The sequence below is a fragment of the Neovison vison genome, chromosome 7 (assembly GCF_020171115.1).
Source record: "Neovison vison isolate M4711 chromosome 7, ASM_NN_V1, whole genome shotgun sequence".
In the NCBI taxonomy this organism is placed as follows: domain Eukaryota; kingdom Metazoa; phylum Chordata; class Mammalia; order Carnivora; family Mustelidae; genus Neogale; species Neogale vison.
This window is the reverse complement of record NC_058097.1, coordinates 56,986,775-57,011,557: the sequence shown is the minus strand read 5'-3', so window position 1 is coordinate 57,011,557 and position 24,783 is coordinate 56,986,775. Positions and strand designations below refer to the sequence as shown.

Sequence of the window (24,783 nt, the reverse complement as noted above, 5' to 3'; positions counted from 1 at the left end):
ATTGTGAATAATGCTGTTAGAAACATTCATGTATAACCCTGTGTGGATATCTGTTTTCGTTTCTCTTGGGTAGACACCCAGACATGGGATTGCTGAACTATGTATTTAAGTCTATAAGAAAATGTCAGACTCTTTTCCAGAGTGGTTGTGTCATTTTATACTTCCACCAGCAATATGAAGAATACTAGCTGTTTCCCTTGTTGTTCCTCACAACAAGTGGTATCAGCAGTCTCTTAAAGTTTAGCTACTTGCCAATAATTTTATTTTGAGTACTTCTCTGTGCCTTGCAGAAGAGATTATTCATTTTATGCCCCTCATGTGGACTATACTCCTAAGTCCTCAGTTTTTCAATTTTACCTATGTTTTAGGTCCATGTTTTTTGACATGGAATATACGTGAGAATCACCTGGAGTCTCCCAGGTCTCCCTGCAGTCACACTGTACCAGCAGCTTTCTCAGGGATTGTTCATGAGCTCAATATGTATGTTGGAAAAGTTCCCCAGCTCATTCTGATTTATATTCCTAGCTAAAAACCACTGCTTCGAAGCTCAAGTCCTACTTGTGATAACAGAGGCTCTTCATCTTGCCTACACATCAACAGGATCTGGGGAGTTTTCAACACACTGGTTCCAAGGTTCCAGACCACGCCAATGGAGTTGGAATCTGGGGGTGGGGCCCGAGTGTCAACTGTTGTTTTTTTTTTAATTTCCCTGTCATTCCAATATGCAATCACATTTCCCATTGGATTTCTTTCTGTCTTCTCTTGTAGCATTTATATATTTTTATTTTTATATTATAATATTTATTATAATACATATATATATTTTTTATTTTTATATTATAATACTTTTTCATGTCTTATCTCCTGTCTTAGGCATTATGTTCCTAGCCTTTCTCATTTCTATGTCTTTCATGGGGTCTGACACCTACACCTGTAGCACAGTAGGTGCTCAATAAGCATTTCACGAACACATGAGTTGGTCATCAGGAAGAGATGACAGTCACAGGTAGGTTGCATTCTGAGTCTCAGAGTCCCTGTCCTCCCTCGGGTCGGAGTTGTGATGACCAGTGGGGTAACTCCTCTGTGAGATAACAGAACCCTCCCCTGTTTGGTATTTGTTTTTAGGCATATCACTGGGAATAAGAATTATATGTGTATATGGGGTAGAGGAGCAGGGTCAGGTAAGGAGACAGATCTAATTACAATGGGGGAGTTACACTAGAGTTGTGGTAAAGAAAGTAAGAAATATTAGTAAAGAGGAAGAAATTTGAGCTTACCCAATAGCCCAGTGTAGGCCACTATAGACCCTTGAGCACGAGAGTGAACCAGTCTTTAGGAAGGTGGTGAGGCAAGAGTGAACAAGAAAGATTTTAATAGAGAGACCAGAAACAAGGAGTCAGGCTGTACTTCCAGCAGAGTTGTTGAGGGCCTGGGTTGTATAGGGTCACGGGAATCAACAGAACAGTGTACTGAGAGGTATTAAAGAACCATTAGGCTTTGTGATGTGTCAAATCTGGGAAACCAAAGAGCAACACAGGAAATAGTGGTGGTGTGGAAAGATGTGGAAGGAGAGGAGTGAGCTCCCTGGTGGGACTGTAGGGGTGGGGATGGGGGATTGCAACTTAAATGAGGAGGAATTTCAGAAGGTGTTTGGGTGTGAGTATCAGGAGTTCTGGGGAGTCATAGGGGCTGGAGATACAGATGCAGGAGCCACCTGCAAAGAGGTCATCGAAGCTGTTGAAGAGGGTGGTGGTGGAAGTATCCAGTCCAGGTCTCACTACTAAACCTGGCGTGGGGTGTGATGCAAAGGTCAGGGGGCGGAAGGAGGAGATTGTCCAAGAAGGAAAATTTGTCCATGGTCTTAGACATTGGAAAAGCAGACAATGGTGAAAATACCTTTGAACTGGGCTAAGGACAGATACTGACTTTCTGCTGCATCTAGTGGTCTCCTGTCCCCTGTGCAGTGCACAGGAGGCACCACTACAGAGGGGACAGGAGAAAGCAGGTGACAAGGACAGGGGACGCAGCACACATGCTTCCACAGCTTGGAAGTGAAGGAGATGAGAGAACAGGCTAATACTTAGTGGGATTAATAAATGAAGGTTATTCTGGGTAGAATACCCTAGAGAGGGGTGTGTGTGGCTGGACCTGTGGAGGCTCCGAGCCCGAGCTGTACTGCTGCGTCTCATTCACCAGGGCCACCCGTGCAGGAAGTGTTGCTTATCCCTACTAATGAGGCCCGGGGATCTTTTACTCCTGAAATCATCTCTCTCAGAAGAAAATAGGCAATTTCTCCCAAGCAGGTTGAAGCTATAGCCTGTCATTTCTAGATAGACTCACTTTATCAGCAAGCATGCAAATGACTTTAGTTGATTTTCTGGTCACTGGATCAAATACCTGCAAATTTAGGCTTACTCTGACTCCCAGTTCAGCAAGTTCTCTTTCTTCTGCCTGTAAAGAAGATATTGTCTAAAGTAGTATTAATCACGAGGCAGCATCTTCATGTTGACTTTATAATTTTTATTATAAATATAAAGCAGATTTTACAAATAATTCAGAAGTGGCCCTAGCCAGACAAAATTAAATAACACAGAATAGCATGGATGAGGGGAAGTATGAGGGGAAGTATATACTGACTGTGTCAGAGTTAGAAAACCCTTGGAAGAGGTACCTGAGTGCACAGAATTCCCAACTTGCCCTCTTTGAGGGGCCTCTTAGACACAGCACGATATCAAGTAATATCGAATGAAATCCTTTTCTCAACAGCCACAAAGAGACTGTGTCTAGAAGGAGGCTGGTTGGGAAATATGTTGCCTCTCCTTCCCCTGTCCTTCCTTTCTGTTCTGCACGCTGGGACTTCTAGATGCCCATGGGAAAAAAAAAAACACAACATTTCAGAGGCTGTTCATGGGGCCTCTGAACCAGTTATCCCCCTTCTCATCCCTGGGACTTCTAGATGCCCATGGGGGAAAAAAAAAAAAAAAAAATTTCAGAGGCTGTTCATGGGGCCTCTGAACCAGTTATACCCTTCTCATCCCTGCTTCCCAGGAGCATCTACACCAGGGCAGCTTTCTCGGGGGTTAGCAGTGCCAACAGGGGTGTGAGTGTGTTCCTTCAGGGCACCCCACTTCTCAAGGACCAGTCACACCTTAGCAGAAGCCAGGTCTCCTGAAAAGTGAGTGGGGCAGACACCACGCACAGCAGAGACATGGAAAGCGGTGGTGGTTGAAGACTGGCCTAGGATGCCGGGAAACTGAGTTAGACCCATTCTAACCACAAAAGAGGAAAACTGCTGCTGCTGCTCTTCTTTTTTGGAGCCCCCAACATGAGGACCTTGAGGAACTCCTGGCCAAGGGGACTTGAGGGGTTTTGGTGGCTTCTTTGGCTGAAGGCAGTCAGTTCGGCTTATATAGCTAAGTAGAAATAGCACCTTTCACATGAACAAGCACTTGCAAAAAGTGCAATGGCAGAATATCTCAGGGAAAAAAAACCCCAACATACCAAACAGTGCATTCTTTAATAATTATTTAAATCATCTCCGAAGGGTAGCTCTCTGACTCCTTTCCCAAACTCCCAGTTGATTATCTCCCTTGATAGACTTGACTGCTCCCTGAAGCTTTATAAGCCCTCCTTCTGTAGGCATTTCCTTGAAGAAGAAAATTATGAAACATACTTTTTTTTGCATTTTCCATTAGGAATCACCTGTTGACCTCGGTGATTAATTTTCCTAATTGTTTCTAGTGGGTTCTCTGAAGATAGGCTTGTCAAAGGGCTTAGGTGGCTTTCTAGTTAAGCATTAAGGTGTTTAGGCCCTGGTAGACAACTCTGACAATAGACAAAGGTATATTTGTTTTCCTGTGCAGGGTAGGGTTTGCAGGGCGCTTTGGAGAGATAGAAACTTTTGCTTTTTCTTCTTCTCTCTCTTCTTTCCTGGCACATGCATTTCATTGGATCAGGAGAGGACTCTCAAGGTTATGGCAAATTCAAGTTAGACTCCCAATAGGACAGGACTGGGGCGGGAAGGAATGACTATGCTCAGAATAGGGAAGTTTAAAAAAAGGAAAGGAGGAGGGGCAGAGGTTGTGGCAACTTCCCAAGGTCCCCTTTGCCAAATTTCAATGACAAGGAAGGTTGGGTTTCCTAGGAATCCCGGATGTACCTTCTCATGTATTGACACTGAAGGGAGGGACTGTGACAAGGCGGCCTGGAGGAGCTTGTTAGGGAATAAGGTGGGGAAAGAGGCTTCTTCCCCTTTTCCCTGAGGGTAAAGGGGTCTCCTCATGATGGGGATGAGAAGGTTGGAAAGAGTCAGCACAGCGAGCAGGACAGGTCACGTTACTTCTTTTGTACTTCTGTATACACCGTTTCTGTGTCTGCTGGGGATGGGGGGGCTGAAGTTGATTTCTTTGGTTCATGGGCACTGAAGTTCAGGGAAGAATATGCAACTTCTTCACTCTGAAAGGCATGAGCAGTGTGGTCAGTTAAATCAGAGCATAGGTCAGACCCTCACCTTGTGTGCTGTGATTCAGCACCATGTGCTATCACAATTTTGAAACTTTTTAGCTTTGGAGAAGGGCTTTAATTAGCCAAGATTACTCTGCTTGCTAACATCCGGTTGAGTGATCATTATAAGAGATAGATTACAGTATTTACTCATACTGGAATGCAGTGATATAGCAACAGAGAATGGACAGTCTACAAATGCATACAAGGACATGCATGAATCTTACAAAATAATTTTGAATGAAAGAAGCTAGACACATACAAGGATGTACTGTGTATCCCATTTTGTAAGGGCATAAACAGACAAAAGTAATCTAGTACACTGAAAGCCACGGTAGTGGTTACTCTTTGGAAGGAAATAACTGGAGGGGTTTTTTTTGGTGGGGGGAAGGGAGGATGACATGTTTTATTTCTTGACCTGGGTGACTTTTGTGGTTAACTCGTGAAAATTTATACATTGTTAAAATATATTTAGGATTTAAGTACTTTTTGGTATATGTATGTATTCTACTGAAAGGTTGAGAAAAATTTGGTTAAATTATTGTAAAGTAAAGGAACCAAGACCTCAGAACCATTAGAATGGATATCATCCTTTGTTGGTGAGAGCAGGGTCAGTGAGAGTAGAGGAGGGAGAACCATCTCGTGCCTTATGCTGGGCGCTTTCCAGTGGTCATCTCGTTTGATTCCTTCAACTTCTCTTTGAAGTAGACAGCATGCCCATTTTACAGATGGCAAAACCATGGCTCAAAGAGCTTAAGTTATTTGTCCAAGGTCACAGAGCTACTGAGAGTCACAGCCAGGATTAAATACAGGATGGGGTTAATTCCAAAGTCCACATTCTTGTAATGAGGTAGACTCCAGGGAGACATTAACCAGTAATCCTTTGACCCAAATTTGATCTCACATTTGAATCTTCAAGAATAACCCATTCTACACAGAGATACTTCCATGAGACATTGAAACCTGCTGTGCTTACCTTAGACAAATTGTCAGAGTGGTCCTGACCTGGGGAAACAGAAGATGAGTTCCCAATCCATGAAAATACAAAGATCATTTACGGCCGTAGAATGGGGGGTTAGGGGGTGAGAGCAAGAGAGTGGGGAGGTGGGTCCTAAGCTGTTGTGATTTCTAGCTGAAGGAGGTGGCAGCTGGCAGGAGGGCGGGGTAAGGAAGTGGCCTATGAACACCCGAGGAATTCACTTTCCTCACAGTCTGTGGTCCAGACCCAGGGCACTGGTACCAGAGGAGGGCCAAGAGTAGAGCCACAGGAGGCCCCAGCCCACTTCTGACAATTTCTTCCAGTTCACAGGGTCTTAATTTTCACCCGGATGTATTTCTCAGCAACAGGCTTTAGTGGCAAGGAGGGACATTGAGGCCCACAGTATCCAGAGCACCATAAGACAGGGAAAGCTTCACCAAAGGAGAATGCCCACATCCGTCATAGAGGCAGGAGGGGAGGAGTGCGGGCAAGGAAATGACTCCTGGAAATGGGTCCATCTTGCTCAGGCCTGCTTCGCCCAGGCAGAATGAATATTTCTCCCAGGGCTGTGTCTCAGGGGAATCTTTTGTGGCTAGAAGGGTGTGAGGACCTATGCCAACCTAAGGTTAGGAAATGGACATCCCCTTCCAAAAGTTCAGGTCAGAAGTAGGTTGGGAATCCATGATTCCCTGCTATGGCAGGGCACATGGTGGAACACACCAGGTCTCACTGGGTGAGTGGCTTTACTTACTGTGGTTGGAGGCTGAGGGTTTGTGCTCTGTGACATCACGCAGGTCATTTGCCCTAAATAAATATCAGACACTGTGACTGCCATTCCCAAGCATAGGACCTTTGCTTCTTGAATTAGGAAGGACATGGTCAGCAAGTAATTCCTTGGAGTTCCTCAGTGTTCATTTATACAGTGGTTGGTACTACCTTTCCTCTTAGGGCCTCCTCCTTCAGTCTATCCACGATCCCCTCTAGGATTTGTTCCTTTCCTGTTTGCTGGATGTCCACATGTGGGTCCCACATGTGGGTCCGTTGCATCGGAGCCTACTTGTACTCCGACACCTTTCCTCTTCTGTAGGTAGACGGTAGCTTTTTTCTCACTTTACTTCTTGTCCAAGAGGCCTTTGGTGGTTTTTGCCTTTTCTTAGGTTCTCTTCCTGTCCTATCCCTCCCTCCTACAACTGTCAAAAGAGCACGCGACTCACTTTCTCCTGCTCCTCCTTTCATTTCCTCATTTGTTTCCTCCTGGGACCTTGTCTTCCCTGACTGGGAGATAAAAACATAGGGGGATCTTCCCCCTCTAAGCCAGATGTAGATGGGAATAACTGTGTCCAAGAGAGAGTGGGGTCCGGGAAGCATGAAGAAGAGATCCACAGGAATTAGTGCCAGGAAGCAAGGGTTTAGAAAGAAGGGAGGAGCAGATCCAGGTGCAGAGACAGGGGCAAAGTCTTCTTCCCTCTCCCAAGCATGGCAGTTAGACTTGGAGAAAGAGGAACAAGAGGAAAGGTCATCATACCCGCCAGTCTTTCTGATAAACAGAAAGTACACCAGGGTTGCTATCACAGCAACCCCAGCCAGGACTCCAATCACGATGCCAGCAATAGCCCCAGGTGCGAGGCCAGGATTCGACTGCGTTAAATCACCTATCGTGGAAAGAAGAGAGAAGAATGAATGAAAGTGACATTATTTCACAGTGGGGTCCCCTGGGGGACAACTCTCAATGTGTAGTAGTCTCTACTTTCTGTTCCTTCAAGGAATACATTTTCTGTGGAAAGTTGCTGTGCGGTGATTAGCTGACTTCATCCTTCGATTTTTTTTTTCTCTCACTGTATTTTTGGGCTTGTGATCAGACTTACCTCAGTTCCATCCTGGCCTGTCTGTGCTCAGATATTTTTGAAGGCTTTGGAAATGTGAGAAAGAATGACTGCTATTTTTCTATAACTTCCCACCTTTTCATGTGCCAGCTGTGGCAGCCACAAGTATGTACCCCTCGGATTTCTTGTGGTGAAGACTTAAGTGATGGAAGGCCTGGGGAGTGCATTCTGAATTCACCCATCTCCTTTGCACAGAGCCCATACTTCTGACAGTAAGGGGAAAGGATATGAAATAAGCCCAATTCTGTGAGAAACCATTTTCCTCTGAAGGGTGACTTGAGTTCAAGGACCCCTCCTCACATCAGCTTTGCAGACAGGCACCTTTACAGAACTGCGCTTTGAGCTAAAACTTCATTCTGTCACAATTACACGATGGTCTGAGCAACCTCCCAGGCTCCTCCCACTCCTGTCTTTCCCTCACGGGCATTTTACCCAATAAATAAATAAATATTTTCCCAATAAATATAAATAAATAAGCAGTCCCAGTTTGATCACATCTCAGGGGATAAAAACTAACATAGTAGGCTTGAAACTTTGCATTTGACTCCTTTTTATCCTCTCCTGTGTTCAGTCAGGAACTATGTCCCACTGGCTTTTTGCCTAATGCCTTCTACAGCCATAAATAATACATTTGCATCTTTTTTTAAATTTCTTTTTTTTTTAATTCTGTTTTTTTAATTTCTGTTTTTTTAAATTTCTGTTTTCTTCACCAGCTCAAGCCTGATGTATTAATATTAATGTTTAGCTACTACTATGGCATACTTAGTATGTACTAGGCTCTGTGGTGAATACATATATTCACCACATAATAACCCTTTCCACTTTACAATATTTCCACTTTACAATAACCTAACTTTATAAGAAACTGAAAGAAGAAGAACAAGCTAAACCCAAAGCCAGCAGAAGGAAGAGAATAATAAGGATTAGAGTGGGGATAAATAAAATAATAAGTAGAAAAACAATAGAGAAAATCTATGAAACCAAAAATTGAGTCTTAAAAAAGATGAATAAAATTGACAAAACTTTAATTTAAAAAAAGATTAAAATTACTAAAATCAGAATTGGAAGTGGGGGAATCACTATCAATTTTATAGAAATAATAAATAAGACAATAAATATTTTAAAAGTACTATGAATAATTGCAAACAAATTGGATAACCCTAATGAAATGGACAAATTCTTAGAAACACAAAACCAACCAAGATGGAATCATGAAGAAATAGAAAATATGAAAAAACCTGTAACCAGTAAGGAGATTGAATCAGTAAGGGCCTCCAACAAAATTCAATATACTTTCATGATAAAAACGCTGAAAGTAGTAATAGAAGGAAACTGCCTCAATATAATAATGGCCACAGATGAAAAACTCACTGCCAACATCTAACTCAATGTTGAAAGACTCAAAGTTTTTCCTCTAAGATCAGGAACAAGACAGGGATGCCTGTTTTTGTCACTTTTATCCAAAATAGCACTGGAAGTTCTAGCTAGGACAATAATTAGGCAAAGGTATCCAAATTGGAAAAAAGAAGTATAAAATGATCATTGTTCAGAGAGGACATGAACTTACACATAGAAAACACTAAAGAGTCCACAAAATCTGTTATAACTAATAAATGTAGCAAAGTTGCAAGATACTAAATCAACACACAGAAATCAGTTATATTTCTATATATTAACAATGAATAATCCAAAAAGGAAATTAAGAAAATTCTATTTACCACAGCATCAAAAAGAATAGAATACTTAGGAACTGGGACGCCTGGGTGGCTCAGTTGGTTAAGCAGCTGCCTTCGGCTCAGGTCATGATCCCAGCGTCCTGGGATCGGGCTCCTTGCTAGGCAGGGAGCCTGCTTCTCCCTCTGCCTCTGCCTGCCATTCTGTCTACCTGTGCTCGCTCTCTATCCCTCTCTTTCTGACAAATAAAATCTTTAAAAAAAAAAAAAAAGAATACTTAGGAACTTATTTAACCAAGGAGGTGAAAGACTTATACACTGAAAACTACACAGCACTGCTGAAAGAAATTAAAGACCTAAATAAATGTGAAGACATTCCATGTTCATCGTTTGGAAGACTTAAGAAGACAGTACTACCCAAAGTGATCTGCAGATTCAGTGAAATCTTGGTCAAATAACAATGACTTTTTTTTTTTTTTTCAAAAATAGAGACATCTATCCTAAAATTCATATGTAACTTCAAGGGACCCCAAATATCCAAAACAAAGAACAAAGTTAGAGGGCTCACATTTCCCGATTTCAAAATTTACTACAAAGCTACAGTTTTCAAAACAGTGCAGTACTAGCATAAAGACAAGCAAATAGACCAATGAAATAGAATAGAGATCCCAGAAATAAAACTTTACATACACAGTCACACCGTTTTTGACAGGGGTGCCAAGACTATTCAATAGAGAAAAGATAGCCTTTTCAGCAAATGGGTATTGGGAAAACTAGACATCCATGCAAAAAAACTGAATGCTTAACACCACATATGAAAAATTAACTCAAAGTGGATCAGAGACCTAAATATAAGAGTTAGAACTATAAAACCTCTTAGAAGAAAACACAGGGTGAAACTTTATGACTTTGGGTTTGGCAACAATTTCTTGGATATGAAACTAAAAGTATAGGCAATAAAAAAAAAACTAGATAAATTGGGCTTCAATTAAAATTATAAGCTTTTGTACATCAAAGGACACTATCCACAAAATGAAAAAACAACCCACAGAGTGGGAGAAAATATTTACAAATCACATATCCCATAAGGGGTTAATATCCATAATAGAGAACTACACCTCAGCAACAAAAAAACCTAATAGAAAAAATGAGGGACGCCTGGATGGCTGAGTCATTAAGCATCTGCCTTCAGCTCAGGTCATGATCCCAGGGTCCTGGGATGGAGCCCTGCATCAGGCTCCCATCTCAGTGGGAAGCCTTCTTCTCCTTCTCCCAGTCCCCCTGCTTGTGTTCCCTCTCTCACCATCTCTCTGTCAGATAAATAAAATCTTTTAAAAAAAGGGGGGGGAGTGGCAGAGGACTTAAACAGACATTTCTACAAAGAAGACATGCAGATGGCAAACAGGCACATGGAAAGAGGCTCAACATCATTCACAATCAGGGAAATGCAGGTAAAAATCACAATTAGATATCACCTCATACCTATGAGGATGGATGTCATTCAAAACAAAACAAAACGAAACAAAAAAAGAGAAAACAAGTGCTGGCAAGGATGTGGAAAAGTTGAAACTTCACTGCATTTGCTGGTGGGACTGTAAGTGGTGCAGTCACTATGGAAATGGTATGCAAGTTTGTCAAAAAATTGAACAAAGAATTACCATTTGATGCAGTAATTCCACTTCTGGGTCTATGCCCCAATAAATTGAAAGCAGGAATTTTAGTAGATATTTGTACACCCATGAGGTGAAAAAAAAACCTTAGAAGTTCATAGACAGGGACGCCTGGGTGGCGCAGTTGGTTAAACGACTGCCTCCGGCTCAGGGCGTGATCCTGGAGTCCCGGGATCGAGTCCCACATCAGGCTCCCAGCTCCATGGGGAGTCTGCTTCTCCCTCTGACCTTCTCCTCGCTCATGCTCTCTCTCACTGTCTCTCTCTCTCAAATAAATAAAATAAAAAAATCTTAAAAAAAAAAAAAAGAAGTTCATAGACAGATAAATGATAAACATAATGTGATACACACGAGGGAATATTAATCAACTTTAAAAAAGGAATGAAATTCTGACACGCTACAACATGGATGAACCCTGAAGACGTTATGCTAAGTGAAAAAATCCAGAGACACACAAAAAAAATGTCATTATGATTCCACTTAATCTTAGAACAGTCACATTCTAGAGACAGCAAGTAGGATGGTGGTTATGGGGTTCAAGTCGGGAGTAGGAAGTGACTGTTTAATGGATGGTGGTGACAGCTACACAACAATACAGGTGTACTATTGCCACTGAACTGTAAACTGAAAATGGTTAAAATGATAAACCTTATGTGTATTATACGGCACAAAAAAAAAATGGTAACAGAGGAAAAAAAGAATCTTGTGTAAGGTCACACAGTAAATGCCAGACCTGGGATAAGAAACAGTATATCTGATTCAGAGACTTAGCTCTTAACCACTCTGCCATCCTGTTTACTGAAATGGTCTCTCTTTTTTTTTTTCCAATTTATTTATTTTCAGAAAAACAGTATTCATTATTTTTTCACCACACCCAGTGCTCCATGCAAGCCGTGCCCTCTATAATACCCACCACCTGGTACCCCAACTTCCCACCCCCCCGCCACTTCAAACCCCTCAGACTGTTTTTCAGAGTCCATAGTCTCTCATGGTTCACCTCCCCTTCCAATTTACCCAAATTCCCTACTCCTCTCTAACGCCCCTTGTCCTCCATGCTATTTGTTATGCTCCACAAATAAGTGAAACCATATGATAATTGACTCTCTCTGCTTGACTTATTTCACTCAGCATAATCTCTTCCAGTCCCGTCCATGTTGCTACAAAAGTTGGGTATTCATCCTTTCTGATGGAAGCATAATACTCCATAGTGTAGATATATACAGAACATTCCACCCTAAAACAGCAGAATACTCATTCTTCTCAAGTGCACACGGAACCTTCTCCAGAATAGACCACATACTGGGTCACAAATCAGGACTCAACCGATACCAAAAGACTGAGATTATTCCCTGCATATTCTCAGATCACAATGCTTTGAAACTGGAGCTCAATCACAAGGAAAAGTTCCAAAGGAACTCAAACACCTGGAAGCTAAAGACCACCTTGCTTAAGAATGCTTGGATCAACCAGGAGATCAAAGAAGAACTGAAACAATTCATGGAAACCAATGAGAATGAAGACACTTCGGTCCAAAACCTATGGGATACAGCAAAGGCGGTCCTAAGGGGAAAATATATAGCCATCCAACCCTTGCTCAAAAAAATTGAAAAATCCAGAACACACCAGCTGTCTCTTCACCTTAAAGAACTGGAGGATCAACAACAAATCAAACCAACTCCACACATAAGAAGGGAAATCATCAAGATTAGAGCTGAGATCAATGAGGGAGAAACCAGAGATAAAGTAGAACGTATCAATGAAACTAGAAGCTGGTTTTTTGAAAGAATCAATAAGATCGATAAGCCACTGGCTACACTAATCTGAAAGAAAAGAGAGAAATCCCAAATTCATAAAATTATGAATGAAAAGGGAGAGATCACAACTAACGCCAAGGAAGTAGAAACAGTCATCAGAAGTTATTACGAACAGTTATATGCCAATAAGCTTAGCAACCTAGATGAAATGGATGCATTCCTGGAAAAATATAAACTACCAAAATTGAACCAGGAAGAAACCGACAACCTGAATAGACCGATATCTAATAACGAGATTGAATCAGTGATCAAAAACCTCCCAAAAAACAAGAGCCCAGGACCTGACGGATTCCCTGGGGAATTCTACCAAACCTTCAAAGAAGAAATAGCACCTATTCTCCTGAAGCTGTTTCAAAAAATTGAAGCAGAAGGAAAACTTCCAGACTCTTTCTATGAAGCCAGCATTACCCTGATCCCCAAACCAGGCAAGGACCCTACCAAAAAGGAGAGTTTCAGACCAATATCACTGATGAATATGGATGCTAAGATTCTCAACAAGATCCTAGCCAACAGGATCCAACAGCACATTAAAAAGATTATCCACCATGATCAGGTGGGATTCATCCCTGGGCTACAAGGATGGTTCAACATTCGCAAATCAATCAATGTGATACAACAAATTAATACGAGAAGAGAGAAGAACCACATGGTCCTCTCAATTGATGCAGAAAAAGCATTTGACAAAATCCAACATCCGTTCCTGATTAAAACGCTTCAAAGTATAGGGAGGGAACATTCCTGAACCTCATCAAATCTATCTATGAAAGACCCACAGCAAATATCATCCTCAATGGGAAAAAGCTTGCAGCCTTCCCATTGAGATCAGGAACAAGACAAGGATGCCCACTTTCACCCCTCTTGTTCAACATAGTATTAGAAGTCCTAGCAACAGCAATCAGACAACAGAGAGAAATAAAAGGTATCCAAATTGGTAATGAAGAAGTCAGACTCTCTCTCTTCGCAGATGACATGAAATGGTCTCTTGATTCTATTCTGCTCTTCTGCCCCCTGTGACTTCTATCCATTTTGCACATCATTGGTAGAGTGATTGTCCCAGGATGTATCACTGGGAAAGGTGTCAGTTACCTTTCACAACCAGCCTGACAGGGTCACTTTTACTGGAATCGCCTGGGTTGGAGACCTCACATTGGTAATTCCCGGCATCCTCCTTCCTGACAGGGTGTATGGTGAGGGTGCTGTTGTCCTGGGACAGCGTCATCCTCTCTGTGAGCTTTAGACTCTGGCCATCGAAGAGCCACCCGATAGAGACCCCAGTGTTATTTGTGGAGCAGGTCAGGAACACAGAGTCGTCTTCTGTGAGTGTGGTGTTGCTGGCATGGAGAGAGGGCTGGGCCAAGGGCTCTGCAGGGAAACACAGGAGGTGGCTGATGAGAATGGGCCCCTGGGGTGTGGAGCCACACTCCTTCCTCTGAGATGCCAGCCAGTTGGAGGGCCCCAGCGAGCTCTGTAAAGGTGCCCCAGAGGATGGCCCTGCTGTCTGCAGAAGGATGAGTGTCTCTGTTCAGGTGATGATCTGTAAGGAGAGGGCTGTCCCTCGCCCTCTGACCCTCAGGTTCCCTCTCACCCTTAGTCATGTGTCTGCTCCGCCTAGACATCACTGTGGTATCAGCACCAGGAACCTCTTCTAAGCCTATGTGTCCAGCATCCTCATCATCAGGTGGAATTTTTTACACAGTGGCTTTCTCATGACCCTTTTCTAGAGCTTTCTGAAAAGATCAGGCCCCCTCTCTAGTGTGGTAGCTTTACATAGAAAGGGAAGGCATTTCCCTTTTGTTAAATAATTTATTAGAAAATGAGAATGGCCCAGCCAGTCTTTGTGAGCTTAGGACCTGGAGAAGTTCCAATCTAAAGGGTTTCTCAATCTGAATCTGACTTTTACTTCCTGGCCTGTGGATTGAATATTACAGAAAGGAAATCTTTAGAGTAATGGTCATAGTTTTAACAGAAGGCTGGTACTCTTAGCTGTAGGTATAAATATAGAATTTTGGCACTGCTCCTTCTGTCCCGCAAAGGGACTCTGTTGGGGAATCTACCATTACTCATTGCTCTCGTTTGGTGTATCAGACATGCTGGTTTCACAGAGGGTTCTAGAACTGGTAGACTTCGCAGCCTGATATAGTCAGAGGGTCTGCCTCAAGGCTTGCTTTGTCCATTTCTTGGCGGCCTCACATGAGGAAGACTCTGGCACAACTGGTAGCACAATTTGGCCAGATTGAAGACAGGCTTCTCCTATACCTTCTCCATATGCTCCTGTCCCACCACAGATGACATCAGAGCAGAGTCAGTCACAGGGTGAACCAGGAGCAAAAGGACCTTCCTTCTCCCTCTGTAAGCCCTCTCCACCACATGGGGCTTTCTGGGGCCGAGAGAACCCTATTCCCACATTCCAGGCTGGACCCAAGGTCTGCCTTGAGAAATCAGAGAGCAAGGGGAGGAAGCGTCTGCAGACATGTAATGGTAGAATTCAGGGACAGATTTGGTATTTGCTTGTGACATAAGCAAATGGGAAATAACTTCTAGGCTCTTTTCTGGAAGCCAGACAGACCTTCACCACAGCGATCCATGCAGATGCTCCAGGGACCCACTTACCAGAGACTGTGATAGTCTTGACTGTGGTCTTATTGAGGCGAGTGTCAGAGTTAGAGGCGAGGCAGGTATAGGATCCACTATCATTCGCAGTGATGTTGGGGATAAAGAGCTCCTGGGTGTCTGTCTGGGGCCTCCCATTGATAAGCCAAGAATACCGTGCAGGCGGGTTAGAGGTTGCATGGCAGGAGAGATTGAGGTTGGCCCCTGGATGGTAATAGGAATCTGGGGGGGAAATGGTGGGGGCGTCCGGGCCATCTGGAGCAAACAGAATAAAGCCACAGTTGATGCAATCCAAGGGAAGGGGAAGCTCCTGGTCTGAACAAGGGCCACAGTGTCCCTCTGAGCTGGGTCCCAATCTCATTTTATGAAGTCCCAACCAGAAACCCCCTGTGTTCAGCCTGGGTCTGAGACATTCACCTGTTTCCCCTCACAGGATGGTGACCCTCTCAGGGAGGAGCAGCCTGTCCCCTCCTAGTCTTGGCTTAGGCCAGGCCTGCCCAGGTTTTCCTGGGACAAGAAGCCGTGGCCAGCCTGTCCTCTCGCCCTTAGCTGAGAGTCATGGACTCGGACCCCAGAAGGATGGATGTGGCCTGGCCCCTAGCTGTTTGGATTTGGGTTGGCAGCCCGGGTTTGGGAGGAACGGAAGCTACTCACAGAGAACATTCAGGGTGAATGGGTCACTACGACCGTCACTCACTGGGTTCCGAGTTGCACACACATAGGGTCCTGTGTCATCCCTTGTGACACCATGTATAGTGAGAGTCCTGTTGTCCAGGGACAGCTCCAGCCTGGTGCTGGCCGGGCGGCTCTTATTGCTTACTGACCACAGGTAGCTCGTGTTCTGAGTCTGAGGTTCACAGGTTAATAGCACAGAATCCACATTCTCCACGGGGTTGGAGTTGTTGCTTGTGATGTGGGGTTTGGGTAACTCCGCTGCGCAGACAACAGAAAGAACATTGCCCTGGGTGGTACCTGTGATTCCTCCACAGGCATCTTGAATCAGAGTTGGCATCTCTCACCTCTCAGCCAACCAGAGTCCTTCAAAGAATAAGGCAGGTCTGTGTTTCTCAAGACAAATGCATGAGGATCTGAGCCTCAGAGAACACAGGCCGCCTGCTGTTTGTCCAAGAGCAAGCACAGGCTCTCTCAGGTCAAAGAAGCATCAGAGTTTGGTTGTGAAAGACACAGGACAGGAAGTCAGAGAGCACCCTGGACCTCTCCTGGCTCTTCCCTGACTGACCAGCCTCAGAGGCCTCACCTGGAAAGTGCAGGTGCTGAGGCCCTTTCTATGGCACAGACCTCCACCAGTCAGCCTACACGTGTTTTTCCCCTGAGGCCTTGTTTTCCAGGGTTGTCCTAGAGATGGGTCATGATGGGCCTTCCCAGAGCTCATAAGCCCGGAGAACACTGGGCAGCATGGCCTGGAAGGGAGTATTTCAGCAGAAGTAATACCTGGGGACACCAGGGGCCAGCTCAGAGGGCAGGTCAGCACCCAAGCTGCAGGGCCACGAAGTAGGGCAGGTCTCCCCAGGTGTTCCACAGTGACTGACCTGAGATGCTGGTGGAGCAGAGTCAAGACTAGAAATGATCAAGAAAAGAGTCGGGGACAGGCAGGGCCTGACTGGCTTTGGCAGAGAACTGTGTGCTCTTCCCTTGGTCTTTAAAGTCTCTTTTCTCACTGCAGAGGCCAGTGAGGACGATGCTCATCTTTCCTGAAATATAAGCGGCTATTTTCAAATGCAGAAGGGGTGAATGGTGGGAGGTGAGGTGGGGGTGGGGGTGAGGATATCTGGCCTTCATGGACTATTTACAAACACAGTTATGAGACAGATGTATGTTGTAGACCAAGTTCTGCGGTTCCACCAGGATCACATTTTGAGCAAAGGAAGATGTTATAGTGGGTTTGAAATCAGTAACTCCCTGGGTAGAGAAAGACACATGAGTCCTGTTAAGGAACAGAATTGATCCAGGAAGGATCTGAGGTGCCTCTGTTACATAAAGGGAGGAATGATACCAAATTAGTAGAAATGATAGGCGTTATGTTAGTAAATTTAGGAAAGAAAGTCCTTATCACTAATTTCTACAGTCAAAATGGGAAGAAACCCAATGCTTGTATGTGGCTTTCTTTTGATCTCAGGAAACACAAGTTTGATCAAATTTATCCAAATTGGGCAGCATCTAAGTGAAAGGACAGTGACTGGTAGATCTCACCATGTGAGAGGACCCCACCCTGCGGTAGAGGTGTTCTCAGGAGCACCCGTGTGTGTGTGTGTGTAAAAGGCAATGGACTAGTCAGATGGCACAAGGTCTGGCCAGTCCCACTGTGGGAGGGTCTGGGGAGCCACTGGGAAGAATGAGAGTCTTGTCAGGATGAGGATATGAATCAGGAGTAAAGGCATGAAATGAGCCCATGAGTTTTGGGGAGTGCAGACCTGCCCCTTCTGCCTTTGATGCTCTGGTGGAGTCATGTAGAGAGTAGATCAAGGGGTCACAGGTCCCTGTTATGTGGTGTGTCCCACTTGTTGCCGTCATGGAGGGAAAGAGCCCTGGATGAGGGCACAGCGAAAGCTTACTCTCCTGGTGAACTGGGGAAACTGGCTCCAGATGGAGCCCAGCAGAGCCTGCTGCTCTGACTGATTTCTGTGACCTTTACTATTGCCTGGGAAGGTAGGCCTAGCCACAGGTGTTAGTGGAAGAATCCAGGGAAGGGGGTGAAGAAGAGTGTGCAGAGCAGGGGTAGTCCCAGCTGGAAAGGAGAAGGAGGAAGATTAGGAACATGGATAGAGCAGAGAGCCAGAAATGTTCCAGGCTGTGAGCAGTGAGGGTTACAAGTGACTCCAAAGACTCCAGGCATTGAGAGCCCACAGCTGACCCAGGGACGGGATCCTCCCATGGCTGAGCAACACCACAGTCATCATGAGACTCTCTGGGAGTGGCCTGAGGGGCTGGTGGTCAGAGAACATGGGTCTCACAGAACATGAGACTCAGCCCCTGGAGGGACAGGGAGCAGGTATGTCTAGAACCTCCTAGAATTCTGTATCCAGGGACCAGACTCTGAAGAGATTATGAATCATTCATTCATTCCTTTCCTCCTTCATTAAAGAGCAGTTGATTTGTTGGGCCCTGTGCTGGTTAGGGGTACACAGTTGGGAGGAGCAGGCAGAGTCCTTTCCCTTATACTCCAGTGGGATAATATCAGCACATCAGGAAAAAGTAAGTGATTCCAAGTCCAATGCAGAGAGCTGTGGATTGGCCACCTAAGGGGAGGCCTGGGCATTCCCTGCACTGACACTGATCATTGTTGAAGGTAATTTAGTTCTTGACTAAAAACATTAATTCTCTGTTTGCTCTCATTTCCCAGACCAGAAAATCTACCTTGAGCTGTGGATCCCTAAGAAGAAACGTCTGATCCAATAGCTGGTCTCAGGGTCCATAGATGCTTACTAAGGCCACCTGGGTGGAGAGAGGGCTGTGGCTACAGACAGACCTTGTAGTATTGTGATCTGCCTGTGTGACTCTGATTGAGTTGTCTGCATTGCCCCATGCCTCAGTTTCCCCTCAATAAAATCAAGTAAGTGGTCTCAGGGTTGCCATGTCGTCTGTTATTAACCTTTCACAATTACCTCACCTAAGGCTTGGTAGAGAGGAGCTGCCCCATAAACAGCTGTTACTTGCCTGCATGAAAGACAGCTCCCTGGGCCTGATCCCTGGTATGGGAGTTGCTGCCAGGAGCACCTTCTCTCCTCTGTTCCTCCCTGGGGGCACTGACCTTCCTCTGGGGTCTCCTATCCCGCCAGGGCCATCATACAATAGCCCAGGGACCTTCCCTATCTCTGTTTTCCACCCCAACTCACAGGTGAAGGACCAGGCTCTGCCGCTCCCCAGATGCGGCTCTTAGTACCGAGCCCTCGATGGTGACCAACTCGGGCAGCTGGGAAATCATTGCTCCCAGTCAGCCGTGCCAGGAAGGCAAAACCCAAGCCTGTCACGGAACCCCCATAGTCACTTGAGTCAGGAGCCCTGAGACAGGAGTCTGGGCAGGGGAATTCTGGGTGGAGCTCTGGTGACGATCCCAGGGGGCCCCTCAGGTTGGCCCTGGCTGGACCCTGCAGGTTCTTTCTTGGATGATCCCAGAGTCTGGATTCCAGGAAAGGAATTTCAGTCTTAGGAAGTTAGTCTCCACTGTGTGTCCTGCACTAAATGCTGGAACCCTCCCCCCAACATGGGACATAATGCAGAGGGGGATGGAGGCACAGTCCCGGCCTGTCATCCTGTGTGTGAAGTAGAATTCACCCCACTCAGCACCAGAGGTGAGAGGGAATTACTCACCAGATACATGGAGCTGTCCAGTTATTTGTACCGTTTCATAATTGCTATCTATGATTTCTATTGTATAGACTCCTGTGTCATTCAGGGTGATGTTCTGGAACAGCAGGGATCCATTGGGGTACACGGTCTCTCTGCCGCTGTATGCAGGTCCTAGAATAGTTTTTTGTGTATCTAATATATAGGATATGATACGACGGTTCTCTGTTGTGGCCTCTTTGAACCAGTTGAAGCGTCCAGTATCCCTAGTCAGATTGTGGACTTGCAGAAGGACGTCTTTCCCTTCAGTAGCACTGGACGGCACGGACTCCACAGTGACTTGGGCAGTGGTAGGCGGGTTCCAGAGGGTTAAAAGCGAGACTAGGAAGGAAGGGAGCAGACGGATCAGGGTCTGGACCTAGGTGTCGGAGGGAAAGCTGGGGCCCTGCAGACGGAGGAGGTCCTCATCTCCCAGCCTCGGGGTGTGTGTGAGTGAGCGTGCACAGGTATCTGTGTGTCTGTATGTGTCTCTGCTGGTCAAGGTCAGTGGCATGACCGCACTGCTTCACCTCTGAACTTAATTCCTCTGTTTGGAACAACTTCCTCCCATGTCTGTCGTTCACTCCCTCAATGCCCTCAGATACCTGCTCACGCTCAGGGGGTCCTCAGGAGAGGCCTGCCCTGACTGCCTCCTCTGAAGACCCTCTGTCTCTAGTCCTGACCTTTCCCTGTTCTTTTCCCGTCATGATGCTTATCAGTACCTGACCTCACATTCTAGACGTCTCTGGGTGTCTGTCTTCGTCCCCACAGAAGTGAGCTCGGGGAGGGCAGAGACTCGTCTGATCTGTGCTATACCCTGGTGGTGGGGCAGGCGGCAAATACCCGGGGCTGAATGAATGTGTCCCCAGGGCCCTCCAAGTCTGGCATTTGTCAAGATCTCAGGTTGGTAGGAAGGGACAGCTCTTAGGGTCCCTAATAGGGACCCCAGTAGGGTTGTTGTTATCATACGTTTTCAAACTTCAGTCCTCAGTACTTGGGAAACAGCCCTTGGCTCACCACTTCCAGATCATGAGACAGTCCTATCGCTGAGCGGCTCCCCCAGTCCTGCCCTGTTCCTCTGTCCCCTCTCAGAGTCCTGTCCTCCCTGGAGACCCCAGCCAGCCTCTCTCTCTTAACCTGCTGCCCCCTCCCAGGGAATTGACCCTCTCACCTGCCAGCAGGAGGTCCTGCCAGGGAACCCGTCCTCCTTGGGGAGGGGCCGAAGTGGGCTTCATGGTACCTGCTGCCCACTCTGTCCCTCCCTCTGTGAGAAGAGCCTCTGCTTCAGAAATGCTTGGAGCACTGCTGTCCCAACGTGTCAGCTCTGCCGTCCTTCCTGCTTCTGAGCTGATCTTCCTCTGGGGGGCAGGGACATAGGGCCCGGTCACGTGAGCCAGGGCGGGGTAACTGCTAGATCCCCTCCCCTCACCTCCTTCCCCACTCCCTTGTCCCCTTCTTCCCCTTTCATTTCTGTCTAACTTTAGGAGTTCCCTGGGAACGGCTGAGGCCTCTCCCTCTTCAGCTGTGATTTCCCAGCATATGGGAGAACGCCCACATGCCCTTGTTTGGACAAGCACAAGCCTGTAGCGTTGGGGTCCGGTGACCCACACAGCTTGGGGTTAAGGTACAGGGACAGCACCCCCACAGCCCTCTCTCCTCCCCTTGCGGCTTTCCCCTTCGGAGCTGGAGCCTGAGAGCTGCCTCAGGATCTCCTGTCACTGGGATGTCACCCCCACTGTGCACTAGAATCACCTGTGGAACTGTATCAAGACTGTGAATGCCCAGGGGACACCTAGAAATGCTGCTTCAGCAGATGCCCAGCCAGGCTGAGACCCCATGATGTGGGGGGTGTGGCCGCCTCTGCCCCTTCCTGCCCATGGAGGGTCTGCAGATCCTGTGAAAATGCAGAGTCTGACTCAGCGGGTGTGGAGTGGACCCCAGAGTCTGCCTCTACCAAGCTCCCAGGTGACGGGAAGCACACTCTGAATAGCAAGACTGAGGGGGACCCAGTTCTCTTAGAGGATGGCCCCTCTCTCCACTCCCCTGCTGTGTCCTGGCCTTGAGTCTGTGGGCACCACATACAGAGCCCCAGGGTCCCCAGATACCGAGGATTATTTTCCTTCATAACAGAGAAGGCCAGCTGGGCACTGGTCTCACCAGTTCTCTCACAGACTCTGGGGAGGTTGGACTGACTCCTGGCAGCCAGGTTTCAGAGATGACTCTGGGGGAGAAAGGGACAGGCTGGATGATGACAGGTGAGGGACCCATGGTCCATCCTTGGTTGTCCTCAGTCTGGTCTCTGCTTCCAGGGACAGAGACCCAGGACCAGGTGTCTCAGGAGCTCCATTCCCAGGTGCGAAGGGGTTTCCTGTGTGTCCTGAGAAGAGAAGAGATGGTGGGAGGTCAGGCAGCCGGGGCTCCTGGAAATGTTTCGAGGAGACCCTCCCTCTCTGTGTCCATTGGCTGAACTGTGGCCCAGAGATAGTCCGTGTACTCTTGAGCGTCCTGGGCAGTCTGTGTCCTCTGTCTGGGAACCTTCCTGTGGTCACCCTCCTTCCCCCATGGGTGGTGCCAAGCAGGGAATAGGAGCTGCGCAGGGACCCCTGACAGATCAGGGTGCTCCTAGGGCCCTAGAAGGAGTGGTCAGTACAGAACGGGCATGTGGGAGGGACCCAGAAGGGTCTGTGGGAGAAAGAGATGGAAACCAGGCTCTTCCTCCCCCTCAGCCAAAACCAGCTTGAGGGTTTAATGTCCTGTGTGTTGCCTGCATGTCTCTATGTTGTTCCCTGGAGGCAAGTCTGGGGGCAGCATGAGGGCTGCTGACCAGGCTCTAAAGGATGAGGGTCCCTGAGCTCTGGGCAGAGGTGAGTGACTGTCAGGCCGGGTCCTGGTCCCTGTGGGTCCTAGACTGTCTGACTCCATCCCAGGGCAGCATGAGCCCAGGGAGAATACAGACACAGTCTAGAAGATTCCTGCTCTTGTGTCAGGAGAATTGTCCACCCAGAGGGATTTTCTCCCTCAGCAGGAGCTCTCTGTCCTCGAGATTTCAAGGAATGACCTCGTAGGGGTCTCTTGAGCCTTTGGGGAAAAGGTGCCAGCCTGGGGGCTGGACCCCACAATGTCCTGTCTCCCCATCACAACAGGGAGGGGAGCTATCTGTGTCCCTGTCTCTCCTCTGCTCTAGGTCTCTCCACAGGAACTAGGAGCTGGGGTGCCCCTACCCAGAGACTCAGCCCTGGGGGGAAAAACGGGCAGATGCTGGGTTCTCCTGTCTCACCTGCCTGGGAAGTTCCCCCTTGTTCCACAGGACAACTTGAGCTACTGAGAAATCTTCAGGGAGTCATAGCAGGTGTCCCCACAGACCAGGGGTGAGGAGGAGTCAGCTCCTGATGTCTTTGGAGGTCAGGGTGGGGCTCTGAACTCCCCTGGTAGTAACCACATCTGGGTTTGTGATCCAGAATTTGTGCGAGGTCAGATCTCTGAGAGAAGAGGAAGGATACAGGCTGCCCAGCCAGGCCTTCCAAGGGAGAAGTCATTCACAAGATCCAGATGGGAGGGGGTGTCCATGTTGTGGGAATGAATGGGGGTCTGACCTCTAACTGTAGGAGGCCCCTGTCCTTCCTCCTGAATCTAGGAGGGATAAAGGCCCGGCAGCTTACAGGGGCAGCTTCAGGCACGTGCTGGCCTCCTCCCATGCTGATGCCAGTGGCCTCAGTCTGCAGGGAAGAGGCTCTGACCCCAGGTTCACATGGGGGGACATTGTGTACTTTCCCTCATGCCTTCAACGAGTACTTACTGAGCATCTGTGATGTGTCAGGCCTGGGCTGGATCCAGGGAACTCCACAGAGAACAGGACAAATGTGGGCCCTGGACTCGTGGGGTTTACCCTGTACCAGGGCCAGCAACACTAGAAAATCATGGCACTGAAGGGTCAATTATCAAAAAGAGAAGGGCCAGGAAGGGAAAGTATCTGGCGCATCTGGAGCATCTGGTCTTAGCTGATGGGGGTCCCATTGAGCACTCCTGAGAACGTGACCTTTTGGCTGAGACTGGAAGCATGAGTGGACCTTTGCCCCTTGAAACACAGAGGGTGTGGAGGGACGAGCTGTCCACAGTGGGCAGATGTCTGGTTGGCCAGAGGTGCTGACAGAGTCCAGTGTGGGGAGCCTGGGGAGCCAGGAGGACTGTGAGTGAGTGAGCCTGGGGAGGGTCAGACCCTGCTGGGTGTGGGCGGGATGAGGAAGGCTCCCCGCGGCGGCGCAGCTCTACCGCCATCTGGTGGACAAAGAGGGAAACGTAGAAGACCAAGTCAGGGTGCCAAGCCATTCTTCATGTTTATTCAACATCAATCTGTGGATATTTCACATGGATCACATATCGTGTTAATACTCCATCATATTCCAGCTCTGTGAGCCCCAGTGTCTGCTGTTGTAAGTACATTGTCCCTGCCTCTTCCCTCAGTAAATTATCACCAAACTCCGATGTCCAGGAACGTGTATCAATGTGTGTTGTCTCCAGTTAAGTTATACTGTGTGTGTCCCTGAGCAGCAGTGATTTGGCTGGAATGCTGGGTGGTGGGTCTGTGGGGAGAAGGAGGAGGAGCAGGGAGCTGGGTGCATCAGGAAGGGAAGGTTTGTGTCAAGAGGGCAGAGAGAGGAAGATGGGTAAGTTAACTTTCCTTCTCACTCCCAGGACCTGGAATCAGCACAGGGTCCTCGACCTGGGAACACACAGCACCACACCTCTCTGTGTCCCCGCACCCGGTGAGGTGGGAACTCCTTCTCTCCTATTCATCACTGTGGGCCTCCTGGGCCTCACAATACTGAAATGACTTTACACTCACAGTCTCACCCAGCACCTAGGAGTACCCCCACTTTAAGGCCTATGTTCCTCTCTCCCCCTTCCCCATCCCCATCCCTGGGATTTCTGTCCTGCACCACCTTCTCTCTGGGCCTCTGTGGCTGGCCTCAGCCAGTGGCCCCATCTACTCCTGCTCGAGGCAGCTGCTCCTAAGGTCATTGGGGCCTCACAGTCTCTGGGCCCACTAGCCATCATGTGTGGGCGGAGAGAGGTGAAGCTGAGATCGCCGTTCTCCTAGGCGCTGCACTCTCTGGATGGCCTGGAGTGATGTGTCAATGGAATCATTGTATCTCCTGATAGAAATATTCCTCCCTTTGGAACTAACTTCAAGGTCAGCAGCACATAATGCCACAGGGACGGGAAACGACATTTCGCCGGTGGATCACGAGAGGTATAGTGAGCGGTACCACTCTTATTTCTAGCCCTCGATTCCTAGACATGAGAATC

The 24,783-nt window shown here is 47.2% G+C and overlaps 1 protein-coding gene and 1 long non-coding RNA gene across 4 annotated transcripts; one reads left to right on the top strand and one right to left on the bottom strand.

Annotated features, from left to right (window-relative positions):
- Nucleotides 1-893: 893 nt before the first annotated feature.
- On the top strand, nucleotides 894-18,713 carry LOC122912077. The gene is made up of 2 exons (XR_006385534.1): nucleotides 894-1,006; nucleotides 18,494-18,713. It is a non-coding gene; the product is annotated as an uncharacterized LOC122912077 (long non-coding RNA).
- On the bottom strand, nucleotides 2,500-20,817 carry LOC122912072 (carcinoembryonic antigen-related cell adhesion molecule 1-like). Of its 3 annotated transcripts, XM_044257389.1 has the most exons (9): nucleotides 20,648-20,817; nucleotides 19,462-19,818; nucleotides 15,787-16,065; nucleotides 15,133-15,387; nucleotides 13,609-13,884; nucleotides 7,008-7,134; nucleotides 6,234-6,286; nucleotides 5,480-5,508; nucleotides 2,500-4,455 (listed from the first exon to the last, which is right to left on the bottom strand). In XM_044257389.1, the coding sequence occupies exons 1-9, from the start codon at nucleotides 20,709-20,711 to the stop codon at nucleotides 4,336-4,338; spliced, it is 1,560 nt and encodes a 519-aa protein (XP_044113324.1). In that variant the 5' UTR covers nucleotides 20,712-20,817; the 3' UTR covers nucleotides 2,500-4,335. The 3 variants fall into 3 exon arrangements, with proteins under 3 accessions (XP_044113324.1, XP_044113326.1, XP_044113325.1); XM_044257391.1 differs by lacking the exon at nucleotides 6,234-6,286 and having other exon boundaries at nucleotides 4,369-4,455; XM_044257390.1 differs by lacking the exons at nucleotides 2,500-4,455; nucleotides 5,480-5,508 and having other exon boundaries at nucleotides 6,236-6,340.
- Between the last annotated feature and the right edge of the window lie 3,966 nt (nucleotides 20,818-24,783).

Coding starts and splice junctions, on each gene's coding strand:
- LOC122912072 (XM_044257389.1), bottom strand. CDS start 20,711: ATGAAGCCCACTTCGGCCCCTCCCCAAGGAGGACGGGTTCCCTGGCAG. Junction 16,066..19,461: donor TGGACAGCTCCATGTATCTG/GTGAGTAATTCC, acceptor TTGTCTGCGCAG/CGGAGTTACCCAAACCCCAC. Junction 6,287..7,007: donor TTTATCAGAAAGACTGGCGG/GTATGATGACCT, acceptor ATATTTATTTAG/GGCAAATGACCTGCGTGATG.